The sequence below is a fragment of the Garra rufa genome, chromosome 24 (genome assembly GCF_049309525.1).
Source record: "Garra rufa chromosome 24, GarRuf1.0, whole genome shotgun sequence".
Lineage (NCBI taxonomy): Eukaryota > Metazoa > Chordata > Actinopteri > Cypriniformes > Cyprinidae > Garra > Garra rufa.
The window spans coordinates 28,000,667-28,020,786 of NC_133384.1; the positions used below are offsets into that span (position 1 = coordinate 28,000,667).

The 20,120-nt window shown below is 30.9% G+C and overlaps 1 protein-coding gene across 2 annotated transcripts in view; it reads right to left on the reverse strand.

Annotated features, from left to right (window-relative positions):
• Positions 1-7,324: 7,324 nt before the first annotated feature.
• The window catches only part of col11a1a (collagen, type XI, alpha 1a), a 97,064-nt gene continuing 84,268 nt past the window's right edge, over positions 7,325-20,120 (reverse strand). For both annotated transcript variants that reach the window (XM_073830356.1, XM_073830355.1), the window contains 9 exons: positions 16,971-17,078; positions 16,062-16,115; positions 13,688-13,723; positions 13,543-13,596; positions 13,210-13,450; positions 12,659-12,771; positions 10,410-10,478; positions 8,139-8,372; positions 7,325-8,056 (listed from right to left, as the gene is read on the reverse strand). In XM_073830356.1, coding sequence (XP_073686457.1) covers positions 7,910-8,056; positions 8,139-8,372; positions 10,410-10,478; positions 12,659-12,771; positions 13,210-13,450; positions 13,543-13,596; positions 13,688-13,723; positions 16,062-16,115; positions 16,971-17,078 — 1,056 coding nt within the window. In that variant the 3' untranslated portion in view covers positions 7,325-7,909. The remainder of the gene's footprint in view (positions 8,057-8,138; positions 8,373-10,409; positions 10,479-12,658; positions 12,772-13,209; positions 13,451-13,542; positions 13,597-13,687; positions 13,724-16,061; positions 16,116-16,970; positions 17,079-20,120) is intronic.

The following is a 20,120-nucleotide window of genomic DNA, read 5'->3' on the forward strand; positions in this document are numbered from 1 at the left end:
TTCATTGTTGGACGGCTCAGGTAATTACTGATGAAGTGAGGAGACAAAACACAGCCAAACAACTCTGTTATAGTATGTCTTTTGGAACAAATTAGTCAAAGTACATCTTTCAAGTGTCCATGCACCCAGCAGAGCAATACAGGTAATGGGCAGCGGGGATTATAGTCACATCTTCCTGTGATTGGATGATACATGGGTCAATCCGACAGAAGCGTTCTGCTGAATCTCAGTTTCCAATCACTATCTGCCTAGACTATTAACATAACGTCACATTTATAACTTAGTAAAACCCAAAATCACTTGCTTATTTTGAGTTGGACATCAGAGATCTGTTCCACTTAGAACACTCAATCAGTACAGTGGAGTTTGCGAAGAGATTCATATTGAAGCCCATTTTTGCCACAGAACATAAATATAAATATAGCTCCAAGCAGTGATTACCAGGGTTCATGCACTTTGAGGCATTTAAGCACATCACATATGAAAAAAGACATTACATTTCACTTAGCAAGCCTGTAACCACCTAAATCAATGATTTTAAAAAAGCATTTTTGGCAAATACAAGTAATTTGCCATAGAAAATATATTTTTAACAATTATGACTGTTATAGCACCAGCTGATCTCTCTAAAACTCTGCATGCTTGTTTAGAATCAGTTGCACACTGTAAAAAAAAAAAAATCATTGCTAATATTGAAAAATTCAAGGCAACACATTGCATTCAGATTTTTATGTTTTCCCAACGATTAGCAATGTAATTATCCCAATTACAATAAGGTTGTTGTCTTTACTAATATTATTTAGTTCTGATAAGGGACAGCGCTTTAGCCATGTGATTACCCCAACTACAATAATGTTGTTGTCCTTACTAATATTATTTAGTTCTGTTGATGAACAGCAATTAATTCCTCGTTCTACCAATGAATATATGTTTGCTCAGTCAATAGCCTCGTTCACAGCACTAGAAAATGTTTTTATAGAAACATCATTATAGAAGACACCTGATGTTAATAAGCAGAGTCACCAAAGGAGAAAACCAAAATTTTTAAGCAACCATTATAGTGGTCAGTGTTTGCATTAGTTGGGCTCTTGACCCTTAAATCTTCAATATTAGTCTTCTTTGGCTGCAATTACTGAGTTATAACAGCCAGACAAGTCAAGAGCAAAAGCCATCAGCTGGCATTGACTGTGCTTGACATAATCATCATATAGTGACTTGAGTATTTGACATAGGATTTCCTTATGTGCTTAACAAATTGAGCTGTCATTTAGGCTTTATAGATTTTGGCTATATTTGGACAGACCCCTTTTCTAAATGACCTCATGAAAAATGTGATACCACCCCCCAGTGGCCGATTTCCTTCAAATTTCCCACAGACCTTCAGGGTCATGAGTCAAACAGGCCCACTGAGTTTCGTTCCAATAGATCTCTGTTAACCTTATCTAATAGGTGCTCAACATTCATCGGCCAATGGTGGCCTTGTTTTTTGAGATATGCAAATGTCCTTATAAACACTTGTGGCATATTGGACCTGAACAGTGCATACCAATTTTCATTTTGATAGGACAAACGGTTGTGTAGTTATAGCCATTTATCTTTTTTCCCTCTTATAGTGCCACCAAGTAGCCAAACTCCGCAATTTTTTCCCACGTGAACTCAAATTCAGCTCTTACACACAAGTTCTGAGTTTGGCAGAGATTGCTTCTTCCATGCAAAAGTTATAGTTGTTTTAGTAAAAGCAGCACTAAACGTTTGAATGTTTTGTCATCCCTTTGCAACAGTGAGTTGAAAGTTCGACATTTTTTGATAGTTATTGATATTCACTCTCCAGAGAATCTTTCTGCACTGGTTTGGTTCTGATTGGTGGGAAAAAAACTAGAACTAGTTTGCAAAAGATGGTTTTTAAAAGGGTCTTCGGATGCAAAACTAACTTTTACATGTTGTTTGAACATTAATGTGTTTTGGCAGTTTGTGTGCATGACCACCCTACAATGATAAAAATCCACCCAGTGGTGTTTTTTAATCTTTAAAAGGAATATCCCCTTTTTAAAATCAGGTCATTCTCAGCTTCTTGTCGGTGTGACGACACACTGTTGATTGGCATGAGCGTCTTACCTTAGACCCGCCCTCACCGAGCTGAAACAGTCCAAATACGATCGCCATTGTGTGACTCAGGTGCAGAGGAAGACTCTAATTGAGCGATTGAGGTGTTCTGTTGTTGGATGTAATAATGAACATAGCAGTCGTCATTTACTCCCGACATCTGAGCCGCTGAAGAAGCAGAGGACAACGTTACTTTCGTTTTTAAAAGGAAAGCGCCGATCCCGATCTACATATGTGTCTATGTTCATGTGAATAATTTGTGATGCAGCTTCACCCACAGCAGAAGTGAGTATAAGGGTTTTTTAATGCATCTTTGCAAATGGCCTTTCTTAAAGGAGAACTCCGGTGTGATTTTGACCTAAAGTGTATTGAATCATGATACCGAGTGTAAACGTACCTTGCATATCTCATCTCGTCTTGTCCACTGCTGTCCGAAATCTGGGGTCAGTTATCCGATGCTCACAACAGGTTGTCAATGAAAGTCAATCGGGCATCGAAGGAGCCATGTAAATAAATCACTGTTTTACGCCATTTACGAGGCACAAAGTAGCTCCAGACTTCATTGGTAGACTTCCAAGGGCCCTGACATTTAAAACGAGACACTGAGAACTCAGAAAAAGCACCGGTAGTTTATTTACAAGTAGATTTATACAGACAGTAACTGCAAGAAGTTTAGCGGCCGCCGCCATCTTAAATGTAGTCACGATAAGTCGAGTGTCGAGCACGAAGGAAACTACAACCTGATACGTTGATAACCTGATGAATTCCATGGTTCTCGACACTCGACTTATCGTGACTACATTTAAGATGGCGGCGGCCGCTAAACTTCTTGCAGTTACTGTCTGTATAAATCTACTTGTAAATAAACTACCGGTGCTTTTTCTGAGTTCTCAATGTCTCGTTTTAAATGTCAGGGCCCTTGGAAGTCTACCAATGAAGTCTGGAGCTACTTTGTGCCTCGTAAATGGCGTAAAACAGTGATTTATTTACATGGCTCCTTCGATGCCCGATTGACTTTCATTGACAACCTGTTGTGAGCATCGGATAACTGACCCCAGATTTCGGACAGCAGTGGACAAGACGAGATGAGATATGCAAGGTACGTTTACACTCGGTATCATGATTCAATACACTTTAGGTCAAAATCACACCGGAGTTCTCCTTTAATAATGTGGTTGTTGGCAAGTTTCGCCGATTCGCAACTAAATGCAGCTAGACGCGGCTAAATGTGGCTAAAGTAAACATTACACCTCATAATCCCACAGCAGAGAGGGGCGGGGCAAGCAGAGCTCATTTGCATTTAAAGGACCCATGCAATAAAATGAGCTGATATTTTGCAGAGCTGATTTTGACAAGATAAAAGGGTGTTTTTTTTTACAGTACTATTGAGAATTTTTAACCAAAGTATATTATAGACTTTTCATTAAGACCCTAAAGAATCACATGAGCTTGTGGAAAATGGGCATCCGATGACCCCTTTCAAGGCTTTCCATTGTTTGTCTTGGCTGTGTGCTTAGGATGTACAGTGTCTAACCGTGATAAAACAATAACACAGAGAAGTAACAGCTTCCTAGAAGCTGAGTGTGAGCTGATTTTTAAGCTTTAAACATGGATATTTGCTTCGGCTCTTACGCTGTTTAAGAACAAAAACACACTCCCAAAGGTGCATGGTATTTTATGCATTTTCCGCTTTAGGTTTGTGAAGTTGACTAAGCGTATATTGTGAGAAAACCATTTCGCTTTCATTTCGAGTACAAAGAGGTTACCAGTATTTGATTAGGCAACAAACCTCCTAGACATGTCTCGAGTGAATTTGCTCAATTAAAACACCTCTGTCTCATAATGTATGTTGTGTTTTTAACACCGAACCTCATATGTGTTAGTGGTTTGAATCCCTGTCATGGAGAGAAGTTCTTGAGATGCTGCTCAAATGGAGTCCATCCAGAGAGAGTCAAATCCTTTGAAAATCTTTTTAAATGCTAAGCAGAGAATGCCTGCCACAAAGGCTCATGGTGAAATGGCAAACTCAAAGTCTTTGCCTAAAGAAAAATATCAAATTGGCATTCCTTTGAAAGCCTGAATAGAGATGTCCAATAATAATGCAGAGGATTCATTGCTGATCTAACCTGTGAGGATACACAGACATCAAACAGCGGATAGAGAGAGAGGTCTTATTCTTACTATAGAGGCTGAAATGAAAACGCAGTGCCTAATGAGACTCCATGTGTAGGTACCGTCAGATTGTGTAGCTTCCAGCACCCGATTAGGAAAGGAGCCAGGGGGACCTGCATGAAATGAGTGTGAAAGTTTTTCTAAAGTAAACATGCTGTTCTCATCCTGTTCAGACATCCCAGATGACCTGCTAATGAGCTGTAATGCATGATAAATGATACGAGGAAGTAATTAATTAAACAACGTGTTATGCATGAGCTAGCGCACATTTATTTTAACCAATGCAATTTTGGAATATCACAGCTCGCTTATTGGGACTAAAATGCCATTTTTGAAACCGAAGGTATTGGCCTACGAAGACATTTTAGTCTGATGTTAAATAATAATCAAAAAAATTGAAGATTACGAGATTAAAGTCTAAATATTTTTCGAAAAATAAAATCGAAATTACAAGAATAAAGTCTAAATATTATAAGAATAAAGTCAAAATTTTACACAAACAAAGTTTAAATGTTTTGAGAATTTAAATCATAGAAATTAAAGGTGTAATATTTTGATAGTATAGCCTATATTGTGCATGAAAAGGCCTGGATTGAGAGCACCAGGAGAAGTTGCCAGGCCACCAGAGTAAATTTGAATATCGTTGCGTCCACATCGTCGTACTGGGATCAGTAAGAGTCAATTTTAAGGACTCACGGAAACATCTTAATATTAATAATATGATATTTATTACACTGACTGAACAGAAACAACTTTTTATTCAGCTCACACACCAGACATTTCTTTGGGCGAGATCCAGCTCTCCTATTTAAAGCTTTTTAATACACTTTAAATGTAGGCTGTGTGGGGTTATTAGCAGAAATCATACCTTGTGTCATACTTGCAGGGACAGTTTGCTTTGAAATAATATTTTATGTCTTCGATTGCATTCATTATTTGTAATATAAAACAAAGTCTCAGCTTTCAAAATCAGTTTTTACAATCTTTTTTTCCATCATGCTGAAAATTTTAATACAACAGCTCAGCTTTTAATTTATGTCAATTTTTGTTACGAAATACAAATTATAAATTATAAACTTTATTCTTTATTCTTCATTCTCATAGTATTTTGACTTTCATAATATTTCAACTTTATTCTCGTTATTTTATCTTTATTCTCTAAATATCACGACTTTATTCTCATAGTATTTAGACTTTATTCTCATTATTATAATTATATTACAACTTTATTCTTGTAGTATTTCAACTTTATTCTCGTAATATGTCAGCTTTATTCTAATCATTTTGACTTTATCAAAATATTATGACTTTAATCATGTTATTTCGACTTTATTCTTAAAATTTTACAACTTTATTCTCGTAGTTTTTTTTACTTTATTCTCATAATATTTTAACTTTATTCTTTTTATTATAACTTAATTCTCATAATTGTAACTTTATTCACATAGTATTTCGACTTTATTCTCATAGTATTTTGACTTTATTTTCGTTATTTTAACTTTATATTATGACTTTATTCTAGTTATTTTGACTTTATTCTCATAGTATTTCGACTTTATTCTGATAAAATTTCGACTTTTTTCTCGTAATTTTAATTTTATTTTAAAAATTTTTGATATAATGCTCGAAATATTTTGACTTTATTGTTATTTTGACTTTATTCTCAATATTATGACTTTAATCTCATAGTATTTCGACTTTATTCTCACAATATTTCGACTTTATTCTTGTTATTTTTACTTTATTCTCATATAATTTCAACTTTATTCTGATAAAATTTCAACTTAATTCTCATTATTTCAACTTTATTCTCGTAATTTTAATTTTATTTTCAAAAATTTTGACTTAATGCTCGAAATATTTCCACGTTATTTCGACTTTATTCTCAAAATATAACAGGTTTACTCTCGTAGTATTTCGACTTTATTCTTGCAATATTTCGACTTTACTCTCGTAGTATTTTTACTTTATTCTCATACTATTTTGACTTTATTCTCAACATAGTATGACTTTATTTTCAAAATATTTGGACTTTATTCTCAAAATATGATTTTATTCTTGTTTTTCAAGTTGTTTTTCAAGTTTTTCCACTTTATTCTCAAAATATTTCAACTTAATTCTTATATCGACTTTATTCTCATATTTCAACTTTATTTTTATAATATTTAGACTTTATTCTCAAAATATTACAACTTTATTCTCATAGTATTTTGACTTTATTCACATAATATTTTGAGTTTATTCTTGTTTTTTCTACTTTATTCTCGTAGTAGTTAAAATTTATTATCTTAATTTTGACACTATTCTCGAAATATTACTTAATTCACGTAGTATTTCGAATTTATTCTCGTTATTTCGACTTTATACTCAAAATATTTTGACTTTATTCTCATAGTTTTTTTTTAAACTTTTTTATTGACTTTAGTCATTTCAAACCATAAAATCAAGACCTGGCGAAGCAAACAAACAATCCACACCTCAGTTTCATGGTTGGTTGGAATCCAGTTTTTAATAATGAAATGAACCATAAAAAGCACATTTAAAACAATTTCATTTTAGTTACAAAAATGGGTCACCGAAAAGGCCTTTGCATTGCATTCACAGAAGGTTTCGAACAAAAAGAGGCCTAACATGTATATTTTTCCCATTAACAAAAAAAAAAAAAAAAAAAAATCCCCACCCAAAATATATAAACTTAACTGTATAACCAAGGTATATACAGGGCACACCATACTTGCACTGGTATGGTTTTTTCAAGATAGTTTTGAGGTATACGACCGATCTACAGCTGAAAAAAAAATCCTAAAAACACAAATAACAAACAAAAATTAAATTAGAGCGAATGAATGGATTACTTAAATCAAGCACAACATACAACATCAGTTGTATTGCATGTGCTGTCGAATCTTAAGGTGTTCAGTGGGCCGAACTGTGAGCGATTTTAGGATGGTCAATATATACAAAGGACTTACATTACAGTTAATAATAGGGAGCTGTTTGAATGCTGTCTTTTATTTGCTTAATAAGTACAAAGTATTCATCCACAAAATATCATTATTTAATTCTTTATTTATTCAGTTCTATAACTTATAAACGATGGTGAGGGATTTCGAAATAAGAGCCAGATGCAATTGTGATACACATGCAAGTTTTGAAATTGGATTCAGAAACAACAATAATGTACAAAATAATAATTACAGTTTTATTAAAATACATCCTCTTTCTCGTAGCACCTCTTTTTTGTATGTTGAACAAGCACCATTGTTGTCGTCTTTTTTTCTTTTAATTTATTTTTTATTTTTTCGCACTGCACCGATAGACTCCGGATGAGAGGTCCTCCCTTTCTCCATCTCGTGGACCTCCCAGGTTTGACGTTGTCCTTCACCTTTTTCCTTTTCGTTCCATAACAGGTTTCATGTGATCCTTGCCCTACAAGGGCAACAAGTATTTTCCTGGGTAATACATACATACAAGGTAAGACGTGTTCGCTACCCCATTTTTAATTCAAAACTTGCATGTGGCAGGAACAGGGGCTTGATGGTTCACGGAGATCAAGAAAAAAAGTCTCGTCTCGTGCGCAAACCCGTCCTACCCTGCCAAGTTATAGCTGTTTTTTTCTTTGTCTGTGTTTTTTTTAGCCAAGGAAGCAGACTGGACCAACTTCGAATCCAAATTTCTGGTTGGGATCCCCAAAGTCAGTGAACATCACGTCAACGATTGGAACCTGGTCGATCTTCGGAGTGTTAATCTCCAGTACCGTCTTTCCGTAGCCCTTCCTCACCTGCGGGACGAGACAAGGACGGTCAGAAAGGTGTGTTGCATATTGAAACGATGCATATTAGAATTTCTGATGGATGACTTACCGCACAGCCATCTGACAGGGCCTTGATGAAGGGATTGTTGTCGAATGACATCTCCTCGTCGTTGGAGCCGAGGAAGTGTAGTGCCCTGTCGTAGTTGTCCGTAGTGGCGTCGTGCCAAGCGACCGACTGGTGGCAGTTGTAGGTCAGGTTTTGCCTGGCGGAGGCTGTCAGTAGTTTGAGGAAGGTCATCTGGACCATGTTTATTGAGTTGCCTTCTGCGTCCACGTATGAAAGCTTGAGGGTGGAAACAAAAATGATAGGTTTTCAGGATTTAACATTTCAGTTTTTTTTTCAGAAGCACTTTTTTACTTGGGCCAGCAAAAAATATTTGTATAAATGTTTTTTTTTTAATATGTGGCACACTACACATAGTAATATTAAATTATATAAATATAAATTCAGCACAAATTATTCTTTTACAAAAAATTATTATTATTACTTCTACTATGATTAATTATGATTAGAATATGATGATGATTATTATTATTTTTGGGGACCTCAATAATGCCTGTGTTATGTAATATTTATATTTTCTTTTTTAAGTTAATTTTTAATTTTAATTGATTTAATTTTTTATTTATTTTTTATTTTCTTTGACTTAATCAATACCAAGTAGGATATTATTTTTATTTATGCCTCTTTTTTAACCTTATAATATAATATAATATATACAAACTTTTATTTTCCCTTTTTAAGTATTTTACATTTTACAATTTTTAATTTTCTTTGACTTAATTAAAACCAAGTAGGATATTATTTTTACCTATCCCTCTTTTTTTTTTACCTTGTTATATAATATAATTTAATATTTAAAGACTCTTATTTCACTTTTTAAATATTTTACATTTTCTTGATGAGTTAATTTTTTAATTTTAATTTAATTTATTTTTAATTTTCTTTGACTTATTCAAAACCAAGGATATTATTTTTTTATTATTTTACTTATTAATATATATAATATATAAATATTTGTCCTTTTTAAATATTCCTCTTTTTAACCTTATAATATAATATAATATAATATATGCAGACTTTTATTTTCCTTTTTTAAATATTTACATATTCTTGATAAGTTAATTCAGTTTTTTTTACTTAATAAAAACCAAGTAGGAATTTATTTTTACTTACCCTCTTTTTTACCATATAATATAATATAATATAATATAATATAATATATAAAAAAAATTATTTTCCCTTTTCAAATATTTTACATTTTCCTATTAAGTTCATTTTTTTAATATGATATAATATAATATAATAATAGAAACTTTAATTTTCATTTTTTAAATATTTGACATTTTCTTAATAAGTTAATTACTTTTTTTCACCTTTTCCCTTTTAAAATATTTTACATTTTAAATTTTCTTTGACTTAATCAAAACCCACTAGGATATTATTTTTACTTACCCCTCTTTTATTTTTTCCCTTTTTAAATATTTTAAATATTCGTAGTAAGTTATTTTTTTGTTGCCAAGTAGGATATTATTTTTACTTATTCCTCTTTATTTAATAAAATAAAATAAAATAAAACATAATATAATATAATAAAACTTTTATTGTCTCTTTTTAAATATTTTACATTTTCTTAATAAGTTCATTTATTTATTTGTTTATTTTTTTTACTTAAAACCAACGAAGTAGGATATTATTTTTACTTATCCCTTTTTGTTATATAATATAATATAATATAATATAATATAATATAATATCTAGGTTTGTTGTATTATTAAGTTGCAATTTTATTTATAAAATCATGAAGTTGTAACTTTAAAGCAAGTCACATAGGCACCAATAAATTGATTTGAAACAGGTAAAGTTGGAACTCTGAATAATAAAAAATATTCAAAATGCACAATACATTGATTTAAAACTAGTAAAGTTGGAACTCTGAATAATAGAAACAGCATTGCTTCTGACAAAGTAGAAAACAGACACCAGAAACATAACGCCGGCTTGTTTCACAGAGGTGCAGCGGTGCCTTTATAACTCTCAACTGCATCAAATATAAATGCGGTGTGTGTGTGTGTGTGTGTGGGTGTGTTTGTGGGTATTTTTGTGTGTGTTTGTGTTTGTGGCTGTGCTCGGCTTGTTGATGGATCCAGGGCTGCAGTGACAGCATCTTTTAAAAGCTGTGCTCTTACTAGTGTCTGTCCAGTGGTTGAGTAAAGAAAAAAGACCAAGCAGACCACTCAGGTCCTTTTAGTTTTCGAAGGACAAGATGGCGTTTTTCATAAAGGAGAAGATGAAAGAAGAACGTAAAAGTGCACTTACTATTTTGCCACGCTTAAATTCACTGAACCAGGAGCCAGGAACCTCTTTGGGCCATGAAGATATTCTCACCTTAAAGACGACACAAAGAAAAACGTGAACAAAACCATAGCGCCAAAAGACAGGCTGTGTGCAGAGTTTGAATGAACAGCAAATTTACTTTAGCAGAAAATTAAATAAAATTAAAGCCAGCTATTTTTCATACAACATCTGTTCCAACAATTGGAATGAAATGAAAATCCTTCTCACTGAAAAACAGCTTTGTTTAACACAGCATGAGAAAAGCAGTTCTTATAATGCTGAGAACGAGGTCTCTACTCAAATTTGATCTAATTTGAATTTTTTTTATATCAGAATACACAGATAAATATGAAAAGCTCTTGGAAAGACAAAACATTTAAAATAATGCTAAAATTGTTACATGAGTGCATATTTACATTTGAAACAAACCTCAAAAACTATGTCCAGGTTATATTTTATGAATACATTTATATTAAATAGTAAGTTCTAATCCTAAATTAAACCCTAATGTTTTGCTGTTGTAGTGTTATTTTTGTGCGTATTATTTTTTATTGTTAAGGGAATTGGAGTCTCTTCTGCTCTCTGCATTTATTTGATCCAAAATACAGCAAAAGCAGTAATATTGTGAAATATTTTAACTACCTAAAATAACTGTTTTCTATTTGAATATATTTTAAAATGTAATTTATTCCTGTGATCAAAGCTAAATTTTTAGTCTTCAGTGTCACATGATCCTTCAAAAATCATTTTAATATGCTGATTTGCTGTTCAAGAAACATTTCTTCGTCTTATTATTATTATTATTATTATTATCAATATTTAAAACAGTTGAGTCCATTTTTTGATGAATAGAAAGATCCAAAGATTAGCGTTTATTTGAAATAAAAAGCTTTTGTAACATTATACACTATTCCATTCAAAAGCTTGGAGTCAGTATATATATATTTTGGTTTTTGGGAAAGAAATTATAGAAATTAGTACTTTTATTTAGCAAGGATTCTTTGAATTGATTGATTCAAATTGATTAAATTGATTAAGACTTTTATAATGTTACAAAAAAATTCTATTTCAGATGCTAAATGCTTTAAAAGTTCTTTTAAACTTTTTATTCATCAAAGAAACCTGTAAAAAATCTACTCAGCTGTTTTCAATATAATAATAATAATTACTTTTTTATTAAAATGATTTCTGAAGGATCTTGTGACTGGAGAAATGATTCTAAAATCACAGGAATAAATGACATTTTAAAATATATTTAAATAGAAAACAGGTATTTTAAAAAGTAAAAATATTTAATAATTTTACAGTTTTTGTTGTACTTCGGATTAAATAAATGCAGGTTGGTAAGCAAAAAAGACTTCTTTAAAAACATTAAAATCTTACTGTTCAAAAACTTTTGACTGTATTTAGATAATAGTTTTAGTACATATTTTTAAAAATAATGAAAATTACAAAAAAAATTATAAAGGAAAAAAGTGGATTCGTAACAATAATTCGAATTTGTAGGAAATCTGCTTTGAAATCACAGGAATAAATTACATTTTAAAATATATTCAAGGAAAAAAATGGTTATTTTTAAACTGTAAAATATTTGAACATTTTACTATTTTTGCTGTAGTTTGGATCAAATAAATGCAGGTTTGATGAGCAAAAAAGTCTTCTTTAAAAACATTAAAGAAGCATTATTTTTGAAAATAATGAAAATGACAAAAAAAAATTATAAAGTAAAAAAAAGGTTTCTCAACAATAATTAGAATTCGTAGGAAATCTGTTTTGAAATCACAGGAATAAATTACATTTTAAAATATATTCAAGTAGAAAATGGTTATTTTAAATAGTAAAAATATTTTTTTTTAATTTACTGTTTTTGCTGTACTTTGGATCAAATAAATACAGACCTGATGAAAACATTTAAAAAATCTTACTGTTAAAAAACTTATATTGTATGTAGATAATTATTTTAGTATATATTTTTGAAAATAATAAAAATGAAACATTTGTAGGAAATCTGCTTATTTGTCATTAATACTAAAATCATATATTTTTGCTATATAAGAGGAACCGTGTTGGGATAACTAACAATCACGCTTAAAACGCTTTGAAGTGACTGATTCTTGCACTTATATGGTCTTTAGGAGAAAACCTATTGTATGTGACAGAGGTATATGCTGTGATCTTGTCTGGCTGTTATTGGCTAGTTCATCCTTAGAGGTTTTCAAAATGCCACTCACTCCATTTGACTTTTTATCAGGGAAGATGCAGGTCTCGCCTCCCGCTGTGAAGTTGCAGTACACTTTGAAGGAGTCTCCAGAGCATCCCTGGTTGGGATCGATGTAGTATTCACCTGAGAGAAAAAACCCAGCGTTGAGAACAACCACAGGTACAGTAGGAAATCATTTAGAATATATATGAAAACGGATTCCTATTCATTTCCGCAGTTAAAAACACACTTCACGGCCATCGGCAGTGGCGATGCGTTGTGTAAATAAAATAGCAGGCTAATGCGAGTGCGGTAAAACCAGCTCTGAAAGGTCAGTGTAAGAGCTGGCATTTTGTAAGCCATGATTTGGGAGGGAGAGGTTAGCTCTCGCTGGAGTCCGCAGAATGCTAAACATCTTCCCAATCAGCCGTCGACTGCTGCTGCTGTTATTCAAATCCTCCTGAGTGACGGGCTTAGAATTTTAGCAGCTACTGAGTAGCTTGGAAACCAGCAGACGCTGCATGTTTTCCCGATTTATCTGTTTCGACGGTGCCTCCTTTACCCCCCACCTCGTTCGCTTACCATCTGGGAATTCTGGGTGAGCGAGCTGTAGGTCTTTACAGCATCGCGCTGGGTTGTTTTGCGTGCCCATGGGGTACTTCATGCGCTCGATATCCTGTTTGAGGTTATTCAAGGAGCTGAAGATGTCTTCCATGCCCTCTCCGTAGTCTAGCATGGCCTCGTCCGCTTGCATGTCGATGGAGCGGCGGGACTTCTTGGGGTACTGCATAGGCAAAGGCTGGATGATCTCACCAGGAGGACCCTAAGGAATGAAAGAAAATGAGTGTACGCTCCATGAGCCTTTTTAATTTGATATAATTAAAATCTCCTTGAAGAAGGCCGAAGTTGACTTACAGGAGGACCAGGAGGTCCGACTGTGCCGGTGTCTCCCTTTTGACCAGCAGGACCCTGCAGGAAGACGATTTAAAAACCATAAGCTCATTTATAACGTCATTATAACAAGCCTTTCAATTTTTTTTGGTGATAAAGTGGTACTTACAGATGAACCCTTGGATCCCTTTGGACCTTGTGGACCCTAAAGGAAATGGAAATGCATTTTGTGAAAACCGAGTTGCAAAATGTACATGTAATAAAAGCTGAGCCTGCCAAATTTAGTTAACATTACAATTTGTGTAGTATTTGAGAAAACTGAATGAGACTATTTACTTAAAAAAAAATTCAAATTGTTCTAAAATGAAATTGAATATCAATTCACACTATCAATTACTTCTTATTTCATTTATGAACGACAAAGCTGAATTTTCAGCATCATTACTGCAGTCTTCAGTGTCACGTGATCCTTCAGAAATCATTCTAATAATTTTAAGGATTTTTACAAAAGGGAAATTACTATTAATTCACACTACAATCCAACAGTCTGAAATCTGTATGATTTTTAAATCACTACCGACTCAAAACTTTTGGACGGTAATGTGGTTTGATATTAATAATCCTTCAAATTATTAAAAATGATTTCTGAAGGATCATGTGACAAAGAAAACTAGAGTTAGGATGCTGAAATTTCAGCTTTGTCATCACAGGAAGAAATTAATTATTATTTAAAATATATTAAAATAGAAAACAGTAATTTTAAATTGTAATAATATTTAACAATATTTCAATTTTTACTGTATTTTAAATAATTAATAGCCTTGGTAAGCATAAGAGACTTATTTCAAAAACATGAAAAAAATCATACAGATTTCAGAAATTTCGACAGTAGTGTGAATTGATATTAATTTGATTTTGGAACAAATAGATTAAATGCTACTCATAAATTTCTATTTATCAAAAAAAATCTAGAAAACTATTAGAATGATTTCTGAAGGATCGTGTGATTCGAGTAATTATGCAGAAAATTCAGTTTTGCGTCACAGGAATAAATAAAATATTTAAAATATATTAAAATAGAAAACAGTTATTTTTAATTGTTACAATATTTAACAATATTTCCAATTTTACTGTATTTTTAATAGATAAATAAATGCCTTGGTGAGAATTTCAAAAACATTTTAAAATCATACAGACTCCAAACTTTTGAACAGTAATGTGAATTGATACTAATTTAATTTTAAAACAAATAGAACAATTTTTTTAAATAAATAACGTCATTCTTCTCAATTTTAACTATTTTTTTTTTAACAAATTTATATTTCTATTTACCAGGGACACAAGGACACAAAATTGATTAAAAATGACTGCATTTACAATGTTATAAAATATTATATATAATTTAATTTCGGAACAAATAAAATAAATGCTGTTATTTAGAATTTTCTATTTATCTAAATTTATTAGAATAATTTCTCAAGGATCATGTGACACTGAAGAGTAATGATGCTGAAAATTCTGCTTTGTCATCACAGGAATAAATTAAATATTATTTCAAATATATTAAAATAGAAAATAGTTATTTTAAATGGTAATAATATTTAACAAATATTTCTGTTTTTACAGTATTTTTGCTAAATAGAAAGTTTTAAAACAACAGCATTTATTCTATTTCTTCCAAAATTAAATTATAATATTTTATATCATTATAAATATATTTACAGTCACTTTTAAATCAATTGTAATGTGTTCATGGTAAAAAAAAAATATTAATAATAAAAAATATAATTTGTGTAGAATTTGAGAAGAAATGTTATTGATTTTTAAAATTGTTCTATTTGTTTGCCGATAAAATTAATATCAATTCACACTATCGTCCAAAATTCTGAAATCTGTATGATTTTTTAAATGTTTTTGAAAGAAGTTTCTTATGCTCATCATGGCACTTATTTATCAAAAATACAGTAAAAACTGAAATACTGTAAATATTATTACAATTTAAAATAACTGTTTTCTATTTTAATGTATTTGAAATAATATTTCATTTATTCCTGTAATGACAAAGCTGAATTTTCAGCAGTCATCTTGAGTCACATGATCCTTCAAAAATCATACTAATATTTTTAAAGATTTTTTGATGAATAGAAGTTCAAAATAACATGTATTTAAAATCTTAAGAATAAGAATTAAGCATCTTTTGTAACATTATAAATGCCTCAACAGTCACTTTTAATCAATTTTAATGTGCCCTTTGTACATAAAAATATTAATTTGTTAAAAAAAACATTTGAACGATAACGTATGTCAAAGTTATAAAACTTGTATAAAATTAAATGATGAATACATTCAACATTGGCAAGACTTCTGAGGTGGAGCAGTCCAAAATTAGACTTTTAAGAATAATCAAATGTATTTGAAACTCATTACTTTTCATGCCATCTTAATTTTATGTAACATCATAGTTATCAAACATATCTAATAGCTCTTTTATTTTAATGGTTCAATTTCAGAAAGTGTATGCCAGCAATAGAGCAAAGACTCACAGGCAATCCAGGAGGACCAGGTGGACCGATCGGACCAGCAGCACCACTGATACCCTACAGTTCAAAAAACAAAAGGTTAGAAAGCAGAACCTCATATGATTTATTAGGAAATGGATCTATAAAACAAGCATGTACAATGTTAGTTAACTTTCACCAACTGTGAGGTGACGAGAATCATTTTCTCTCTAAGAATTGTCTTTGAAATTATAATTCGTTCATCACAGAGATGAAAATGCCTCTTGCTAATTCTAATCCTCTGGTGTGTATTACACACTGATCATTACACTTCATTAGAGTCAAGGACTTTTGAGTTGATTCTGTGGGGAGAAATGCAGCCTCTGTTGCTAAATGCAGCAACAGATCGCAAATCTGTCTAGTGGGAAGCGTTAGTGAGATCGTTTTTCGGTTTTTATTTTTTTTAAACTCAGAAGGGGAGACTAAATGTTTTCTGATCAAGCTTAATGAAATTGTAAAGTTGCAATGCTTTAAACCACTGAAAGGGCCAGATGAATCCAATGCGATTTTTAATTGTTTATTCAATCAGGGTTTTGCTGAAGCGTTTGACCGCATTGGATAGGTGTTGTATGGTTCTGCAACGAGGCAAAGAAAAACAAACATTTCACAGTTGGACTGTGAAAAAAAGTAATCGCACTGGTGTTTGATGGGAATGTCTGGTGTAATAGAATTACACCAGACGCTGGCTCCGAGAACCTTTCGTGACAGCTTCATCCATAACACGATTATGATGATGTACACAGATGCAATAAGTGCAGACGTTATTGTTTCAGTCGGTCGTTACTTTAATTCGCAAGCATTACAGGAGGAGAAGTCCTGATAGGTGTGCTGTTGGAGGTCCGACGTTAGTTGTGTGGTGGGGTGGAAAGGACAAATAAATCATTAGTGACTCACAGAATCACCCTTGCTGCCAGCAGAGCCCTGAGGACCAGGCAAACCACGATCGCCCTTCTCTCCCTGCTCACCGGGGGGTCCGATGAGACCGATAAGACCGGGGTGACCCTGAGAGGGAAAAAAAAATGCATATGATGGTGGATGTCACAGATCAGGAAATCAGTTGATGGTCAATTATTATACAATATATAATAACAGGCAGCAGTTTTTTAGCATAAAGCCTGATCCCAACAAGTAAAGACAATGAATTCACACTGTACCAAAGGTACAAAAGGAATAAATGAGAAAACATTCAAAAATAAATGATCTTAATAATAATAATAAAAAACTCATTTTAAGAATAGAATAACTGGAAAAAAAAATGTAACAACATTAACCATTTAAAAAAAAAACTACATTATATATTATTTACATTATATTAATAAATTCATTTTCATGACTAAATATCAAAAAGAAAGAACATTTAAAATGTTAAAACGTAAGTAAAATATACAAATCTCTCCCTGAAACTTAACTGGAGGAAAAAAACATAATACATAATACATACATTTTCAAGGCTAAGCATGAAAAAAAAAATTGAAAAAAAAAAAAAAAAAAAAAAAACTTAAAAGGAGAGAAAAAGATGATATATTATTTACATATTACTAAATTAATTTTCATGGCTTTATATATATATATACACACACACACACACACACACACACACACAGTGCCTTGTGAAAGTATTCATACTCCTTTTTTTGGTACGTTTTGTTATGTTGTAGCCTTATGTTAAACTGCTTTAAATTACTTTTTTTCCACATCAGTCTACATCTCATACACCATAATGGCAAAGCACAAAGCAGGTTTGTAACAACTTTGCAAATTTATTAGAAATAAAAAACTGAAAAGATTCTGTTGCATAAGTATTCATTCTGGGACACTCGAAATTTAGCTCAGGAGCATTCATATTGCTTCTAGATGTTACTACACTTTGAGTGGAGTTAAACTGTGGCAAATTCATTTGAATGAGTATGATTTAGAAAGGCACACACCTCTCAGAAAAGGTCTAACAGCTGAAAATGCATATCAGAGCAAAAACCACGTCCTGAGGTCAAGATAACTGCCTGTAGAGCTCAATGACTTGTGTTAAGGCAATGATCTAGGGAAGAGTTCAGAAAAAAATCTGCTACACTGATAATTGCCAAATGCAGATGTGCAAAGCATCATACCCAAAAAGACTTGAGGCTGTAAAAGTGCTTCAACTATGTACTGAGTTAAGGGTATGAATACTTATGCAATGTGCTTATTTCAGTGTTTTATTTTTAATAAATTTGTAATATTTGCAAATCTGGTTTTTGCTTTGTCATTATTATGGTGTATGGAGTGTAAATTGATGTGGGGGAAAACTAATTTAAAGCAGTTTAACATAATGCTGCAACAAAACAAAACGTGAAAAAAAAAAGAAGGGGTATGAATACTTTTGCAAGGCACTGTATATATACAAAAATCCCTCCCTAAAACTTAAAACTATTAAAAAAACAACTGCAAAAGAAAGAAAGAAAGAAAAAGAACTGCATGATATACTTTTTTATGGCTAAGTATGAAAGGAGAAAAAACATTATATTATTTACATTCATATTAATAAATTCATTTTCATGGCTAAATATAAAAACATTAAGAAAAATTAAAATGTCAAAAAAAATTAAATACAAAAACATCCCTCTCTAAAACTTAAAACTATTAAAAAATAACTGCCAAAAAAACTGCGTAATATACTTTATACATAATACATACATTTTCAAGGCTTAGTATGAAAAAAAAACATAACTAAAAAAACTAAATTGAGAAAAAAACATGGTATATTATTTACATTATATTAATAAATTAATTTTCATAGATAAATCATAAAAAAGAAAGAAAAATTTAAAAGTTACAAAAATTGAAATACAAAAATCCCTTCCTAAAACTTAAAACTAGTAAAAAATACAAAGACAAAAAACTGGAATGATTAAAAAAATGAAATAAAAGCTAAAAAACAACATTATTTATTATTTACATTATAAATACATTTTCATAAATATAAAAATAAAGAAAAATTTAAATGTTAGAAAAAACTTACATACAAAAAAAATCCCTCTCTAAAACTTAAATCTATAAAAAAATAACTGCCAAAAAACGTAACTGCATAATATACTTTATACATAATACATACATTTTTCAAGTATGAAAAAACATAACTAAAAAAAAAACTAAAATGAAAAAAAAAAACATGGTATATTATTTACATTATATTAATAAATACATTTTCATGTATAAATATTAAAGAAGAAAGAAAAAATAAAATGTTAAACTTAAATACAAAAAAAAAATCCCTCTAAAATGTTACAAAAATTTTAATACAAAGACAAAAAAATAAAATTGTAAAACTGGAATGATTAAAAAAAAACTAAAATAAAAGCTAAAAAACAACATGATATATTATTTACATTATCAATACATTTTTATAAATATAAAAAATAAATAAATAATAACTGGATGAAAAAACTGAACTGCATGATATACTTTATACATAATACATACATTTTCATGGCTAAGTTGAAAAAAATAAATAAATAAATAAATAAATTAATTTAAATGTGAAACAAAATGTTAAATGCAAAAATCCCTCCCTAAAACTTAAAACTATTAAAAACAAACTTCAAAAAAGACTGAACTGCATGATATACATAATACATACATTTTAAAACAGAGACAAAAAACTAAAATGTTAAAACTAAAAAAACTGAAATAAAAGCTAAAAAAACAACATGATATATTATTTACATCATATACATAATACATTTTCTTTGGCTATATATAAAAAAGAAAAAACAAATTAAATGTTAAAAAGGTAAAATGTAAAAATCCCTCCCTAAAACTTAAAAAAATTAATAAAATGACTGGGGAAAACTGAACTGCATTATATACTTTATATATAATACATACATTTTCATGGCTAATTATGGAAAATAAAAAAGTCTAAATATTAGAAAAAATCAAGGAGGTTTTACATTTTAAAAATAAAAATCTAAAATGTGTGATATACTGCATTGCATACATTTCTATGTCTACGAATGATGAAAAAAAAACCTAAAAGGTAAAAAATCAGTAAATAATAAAATAAAATCA